The sequence below is a fragment of the Anarhichas minor genome, unplaced genomic scaffold (genome assembly GCF_050575085.1).
Source record: "Anarhichas minor isolate MPS153535 unplaced genomic scaffold, ASM5057508v1 ptg000049l, whole genome shotgun sequence".
Taxonomy (NCBI): domain Eukaryota; kingdom Metazoa; phylum Chordata; class Actinopteri; order Perciformes; family Anarhichadidae; genus Anarhichas; species Anarhichas minor.
Window position 1 is genome coordinate 3,001,796 of NW_027466495.1, and position 7,034 is coordinate 3,008,829.

The 7,034-nt window shown below is 43.1% G+C and overlaps 1 protein-coding gene across 1 annotated transcript in view; it reads right to left on the reverse strand.

Annotated features, from left to right (window-relative positions):
- ppargc1a (peroxisome proliferator-activated receptor gamma, coactivator 1 alpha) overlaps positions 1-2,175 on the reverse strand; it is a 231,066-nt gene extending 228,891 nt beyond the window's left edge. The window contains exon 1 of the mRNA XM_076112346.1: positions 2,095-2,175. Coding sequence (XP_075968461.1) covers positions 2,095-2,175 — 81 coding nt within the window. The remainder of the gene's footprint in view (positions 1-2,094) is intronic.
- Between the last annotated feature and the right edge of the window lie 4,859 nt (positions 2,176-7,034).

Consider the following 7,034-nt stretch of genomic DNA (forward strand, 5'->3'; position numbering starts at 1 on the left):
GTCTCTCCCCCCCCCCCCCTCATCTCTGTGTCTTAGGCTGAATAATGCAGGGCCTTTACCCAGTGCTCAAGCATGAGTGGATAATCTGGCCACAAGGACAGGCTGTGTCAACATTTCCCTTTACTTCCTTATTTATTTATTTATTTATTTATTTAGCCACCCGCCGTAGGACTTGAGGAGGGCAAGGGAGGATATGTGCATGGCTAACAACATGCTGGCCAAGCCGATGACCTGCTTTTTCATTAATGGGAGTGCAGACTGTACCAGACTGGTTTTGGCAGATTGCATGCAAGCTTTTTAGGGAGACCAGATTCATTTATTTAATAATCATCATTAATTCATCCTTTTGTCTCTGAAATGAACAACTTCAAGTTGTTTTGAAATTTGTTTTTGTTAATTATTTGAACACCTTGGACCAGACCATACTTTGTTGTTCACAAGTATAATGAAAGAATTTAATTGAATTTAAACTGCCTTTTCTGTCCGACCAACGATCCAAACCCGACAAGATATTCAACTTACAGAGAGAAGCCGCAAACACTCACATTTCAGAAGATGAACAAGCCAATCTCTGGTGTCTTTGCTTGATAATTGACTTAAAAGATGAATTTATTCAAATGATTGGTGATTTCATCATTTCAAAAAGCAATGCACTGACCATTTCTCTCAGCTCTCCAGAAATGTAAAGACGACAGTCACATCCAAGAACCATGTAAAGTTATGAACTTTAACTTAAACCCTCTGTTCCAGTTGAACACCAGAGACGGGCAGCTAAAATCTGTGCTCTCATTGTGGATTTAAGTGTCTTAATGCCCCCAATTGATTGGCAGAAACTGCTGTTTTCGTTTTCATTCATAAGGACTTCTGATTGAGGTGGCTTTTGTTTTCTGGGCCTAAATAACCGCTACAATATGACTCTTAGCCCAGCCAATCACGAGCAAGCTCAGACTTCAAGAGCTTAATCCTCTTTATTTTTGTGATTACTTGTATCCAAATGGCGGCCCACTAAACCACGGGAGATGTATTGTTTAAAAGTCTTCCTCCGCTGTATTGCAACCTGGATACCGATAACAGAAGAATACATATCCTGTAAATATATATACTGAACTCTCACGGTGGCATTCAAGTAAATTACCATAGAAATCACTGTACAAATGTTATGGCATCAATCATTGGGCATAAATTGCTAAATAGCTGGGAGCTCTCTTAGCATTCAGAGAACGATTTCATTGGCATTCTTGTGGCAGATGACTTTAGCCTCTCACATTCCTCACACAAATTATAATGTGAGAATTAAGAGGGATTTCATACAGCATGATAAGTGTATTTTAAAGGCAGAACTGATTAAGCTTGGGGGGGGGGGGGGGGGGGGATTAGGTAATTATCTCCAAACAGACACCATACAGCTCCTCTGCTGTGTGAGAAAGCAGGATCAAATCCCCCAGGATCAAAGTGCTCGGTCTATTCTCAACCACCGATCCAAAATTTGCATTTACCTGATTTCAACACCTCACCTGGCAACCCACGGGGTCTCAGGAACGCAGAGATGCGCGTGAAGAGGTAGTGTCTCGCGATCTCCACGTTAAAAGCATCGCTCAGTCAACGCTGAAGATGACGCATATCAGTTACTTCAAAAGGAATGCTCAGTTTGCGTGTACCCCTAATTTATTTATAGAATTCCTGGCATAAGATTTTATTTTGTCTACTCGGTTCATTTATTATTGATTTCAGGGGCAGGATGTTTTGAGCCCATCCCGAAGAGCTGTGGAAGTTCGGCAAGGCAACCTTTCGCAAAAGTAGTTCGGAGACATTGGGGCGACTTTTGCATTTATGAAATGGGCGGAGGGATATTCGGGGACCCTCTTGCAGGTCATCAATTAAGCGACAATTAAGTTTGGTGAAGTTGCTACCTGCGCTCACCTCATGAGCTGACTCACTCAGGAGGGGGGGGTATCCCTTTGCAACTTACGTGAATATTTATTTTATCAGAGCATGTTCGTTGTAAACAGTAGTCGGGCTAATGTTTGCAGAAAGTGATAGCGTTACGTTGGAGAGAGAGAGAGAGAGAGAGAGAGAGAGAGAGTAGTGTCCTACCTGCTCGTAGCAATTCTCCCAGGTGAGGTTCAGGAGGCACGAGGAGAACAGCTCATCTTCGGTCCGGGCACAACCGTCCATGATGTGTGCCAAAGCACGTCTCGGTTGGGAAGGGAGTCTGCGGAGTTCTTTAAGGGTTTGCAAACGAAGACGTTGTCTTCGCTTCGTCTTCCCTCGACGAGTGTCTCTATCGCAGTGTGTGTCTCTCTCTCTCTCTCTCTCTGCCCGCCCGCTCGCTTCTCCGTCCGGCGCCGTGGAAGCTGTCAAACGAGCAGCGGCGGTGTGCTGGCTGCTGCTTCCCTTGTCACGTGTGCAGCTGCTCTCTCCCCCACCACCCCAGAAAAAGACGGAGTGGGATGCTTTCGAGGGCACTGTTTCCCAAAGTGGGGTCCGCGGGCCGCCTGTAGGTGTCACCTGCAGGCTTAAGAGTGTCCCCCAACCCAAAATGATATAGAATATTTCAATTTCACAGTAATGTCACTGCATAGTTTAAAAAAAAGAAAAAGTAATGCTGTTGTTATTATCCCTGGCCAACACATGAAAGTTTTGGAGAACACAATAAGATAGCTTCTTAGCTATAGGTTACTTCTGTTAATTAAAATCACCTGGTTGAGTCAGCCTTCAACCTTTCAATTTGGGATGACTCCTTCCTGAGCCCAAAGATTCAACAATACATAATAACAATAGAGTGCAGCAAACTTCATTTTCATCACAGTTAATATACCTGGTGGGAGAAGTAATACAACAATCTAATCGTAAGTTTCACAATCATGTTACACCCAGAGTGGTGCATTATCAGAACTGTGTGGGCTTGTCCACTGTTTTTGATTGACATCTTCCTCACTCTTTCGTTACATTTGTTGCGACCTGCTGCTCTGAGGCAACACCTTTATCATTCGTAGTACTAGTACAGAGAGAGCGGTGACATTATGCAATTCCCACCTCTGCCTGAGCAGACGTCTCGTCAGATAGAATAAGTGAAAACAACTGCATGAGTGGGCAGGGCATTCAATTATAGACGCAATACTGCAACGAAAGTTCAAATGTTTTCACCTATGATTCATAAAAGAAGTATACGCTAAAACTTCCTATCACTTCTTGAAACCCACGTTAAGAACCTTTAATGATTCGTACCCCAGTTATTTTCTCACTTTACTAACCTTGCTTATTTGACAGCACAAAATAAAACCAGTGATATGGCCAACGGCTAATTTACATCAGGTTATTCCCAAATCAGGTGCCGCTGAAAAAGGGCAAAACAAAGCACAGAAAGCTAATTAATTAGTGACAGAAAAGGTGTTAGTGCAAAGGTCAGAAATATACATTATTATTATAATAATTTTGACATGCGAGTATACCAACTGCATACAATTACCTCATAGCCTATCAGGCTGAAACTAAAGGTTTGCTGGCCACCATTGCAACGGGCAGTTAGTCAGTTGTGCCAATCGTCCCTCACAGTGGTGCTTCCATGATACTGAGGCAGCAGCTTCACAAGATGAGCCCTTCTGCTGTTATTGTAGCCATGTAGCCTTCAATAGGCAGATTTACATCTGAGCCACCAGGTGACTGCACTAGTTGCAGAGATAGGGAAAGCAGCAGCAGGCTACTCTGGAGCCAGAACAACCAAAAAAAGAAAAACTACAATATATATATATTTGCAACATTTCTACTTTGAGTTTGCCTTTTAAATGTTGCCTTGAATGTACTGTTTGATTGCGTTTTAAAGGTTTTATCAGTCACATAGACTATGACAGACTATAAGTTATAATCAAATATGATGCATACAAATTTAAAAGCCTGCCTGATTAAAATTGAATTACATTCACACGGCTTTGTTAAAAACAAAACTAGCCGATTAAGTACAGTACGTCAACCATTAGAGCAAGTGTTAAGCATTGTGGAAAACAGAATAAAAAAAGCAGCACAATATTGTACTTATCCACGTGCAGCCATGCTGAGCACAGAAAATCTTTGAGCCTCCTGCAAACCGTACAAGGAGGGCTGCTGCTGGTGGAGAGCTCATTTGGAGAGCTGTCTTTTAGCACACTATTTATTGTGATGGCAGACCCCGTGCAGTTAGGCGGGCCTTTTTCTTCATCAGCCTTTCTGTTGCTGGCATCCTCGTTTGATCAGGCGTGTTTGCCACGCATGATCTGCACCCGTTTGAAGTGTGGTCAATTGGCACAGCGCTGTGCATTTTATTTTATTTTTTTTCCCTGGAGGAATTGTCAAGAATTCACTGCAAGTATAGTGAGAGTATAGCGAGACAGAATGACAGCGAATGTCCCCCCCCATGGTGATTGACCATAACACAGCTATATTCCATCTTCTTAATTCTCACGAGGCTTGTTAGAGGTGTCAATACTGCAAATTGTGAAATAAAAACACATTGAATTTCTCGGCCTTTGAGAAGCAATAAATAAAGGATTTTGCGAGGCTTTGAGCAATTCTGCGACACTTGAAGGTCTCAGTGATTTTACAGTTTTTGATTGTTGTGTTGCATATTTTAATGAAAATGCATTTGGGGGGGGTTGTGGTACACCAACTCAGTGACTCAAAGAAAGCAAGCCGTGATCTGGAGAAGAAGAAAAAGAATGATGCAAGCAAAACGCAGAGCCGTTTTGTTCTTTAGCCTTATCTGTCACCAATCGTCCATAATCTGTCCCGTGCTGTAGATTAATTTAAAGATTATGGAGTGCCATACATTTGCACAATGCAGGGGGAGTGCCAAGGCACAAGAGAGAGAGAGATCACAAATAGCTGTCTTCCTCCTGAATATATGTGGCACAGCTCAGCTCCTTCCTGTACATGCGTGTGTGCCTTATTGCGTCTTCTGTGAGCTTCCTCTGATCAGTCCCTTCTTCTGCCCGGTGACACATGAAAGCCTTTCACGGAATCAAATCAACAGCCCGAGATAATTCAGTGTGACAATGTAACAATTGTGTTACTGTGATTTTTTTTCTTTTTTGTGGGGTGGGGGGGGGGGGGGGGGGGGAATATTTTCATCGTTCACATGGATCTCATTGAAGGCTGTGGCAGGGAAAAGTGGGTGAAAGTTCAGGACAGCCACCGATGCCGTCCGCGTTGAAGGGGGAAATAAATGAGGTCAAATCAAATGTTGTTTCCCGCTCTGCTGACAGGTAGCGGCTGCACATTCTGCACAGGTGCCTTCAGTATAGCTGCACGATTCATTTCAAACTGGCAGCCCATTTTAAACATGCAGTCTACATGCCACATCTCCCCTACACAACCAATTTATCAAGCCTAACCCGACGGTACGTGCATATACTCCCATATCACAGAGAAGGCTGGAAAGCAACTGTCATAGATGGCATGATTGAATTGTTCCCTTGCACTGTCACCAGAGGGGCTATTACTTCAAATTAGCATACAAATTCAAACCAGGACAGATGGATTTGTCACATTCCAGTCGCCATCTTCCTGGAAGATTGGCTGTGCTTGTGCTGTGTGATGGAGATAAGACACCTGTCTCGGCTCCGATTGGTGGCTGCGTCGGTGGGTGAAAGGATCGGCGTGGGATGGGAGGAGGACTAGGGCGGGGGCGATGGATTTCCTGAAACGCTGAGGTGTTCTGCAATAAACTTCCCTACCCACGGTCTCAAATGATGATGAGGCACCATACCGGACTCTGTGGGTGGCAGGAGATTGAGCCGCGGCGAGGCGGTGATTCACACTGTTTGGGAAACAAGCTGAACAATACCTGTCTGGTATTTGTTTGTGTTCGCTACTTTTGTTGAGTTACTGTCAAAGAGACACATAAAACGGCCTCTAACACCAGCCCAGGGTGCAAGCACGGGATGTGTTGTGCACAGCTGCGCGAGGAAATGTGCAGTAGGACATCCCTGACCTCAAGTAAGTTTTCAGCTTGAACAGCTAAACAAAAACTCCAGATCTCATTGCCACTCTGTCATAATTCAACTTTTAATAATATATAAGGATCCCTGTGTAAGCACACACTACAGAGACTGTATGATTAAGCACGAGAGGTATAGGACTGCATGCATAAGTCGCGTGCCCTCATATCAGACACTAACAAAATACAACTTGGAGACATTAGGACTTTCATTTGTAATCACGGCGGTGTGAATCAATGGGAAGTATTGAGCAAAGGAAAACTGTTCTTAGCTCAGGATCAATTCCATATAATTTCCACATCAGCTCAAACTAATGGGGTTTCTATCGGCTTCACTTCGGAGGGAGACGGATCTCTCCGGCACCATTTTATGTGGTTCTGTGTATACGTTCCCAAGCAAAAGGCCATCCACTTAAAAACTTGTCTCCCAACAGTCCAAAAAATATTAAAGCACACATGCTAATTTCCTGACTTAGCATATTACACAATCTGCGGGCTTCATTTAAAAACTCCCTGAGCAGGTCTAGTATCTCTGCCTGCCTCCTTACAGACACTACAGAGAATGTGAAAAATGCTTACAGGTTCATTATCTGCCTCTGTCCTCAGGTCAGTGTGAAGTATATTCTCCTCAAATTGATGTAAAGTTGAGATGCAGAACAGAGGAAGGCAAGGTTATGCTATCATAAAGGCAACCGGAGCAGAACAAAATAATCTTTAAAATGAACAAAATGGGGACGTTGATTTACATTTATCATTGCACAGAGTAGAGCTCAAACGTAGTTGATAAAATACTTTTTTTTTTTTCAATTCTTCCACACAAAAAAAGTCTATCCAACTGAGGATGCAACAAGTACATCACTGAAACAATAAGTTCATTATTCAAACAATAGAAAATGTATCGACTCCGAGTATTTTGATCATTGGAGTCACTTTGAGCCAAAATGGCAAACATCTGCCAGATGCAGCTCATCAAATATGAACATGTGCAGAGTTTTTTCTTATTTTACGTAGTAAATTGAATATCTTTGGGTTTTGGACCGTTAGTGGGAAATTGGCATAATCC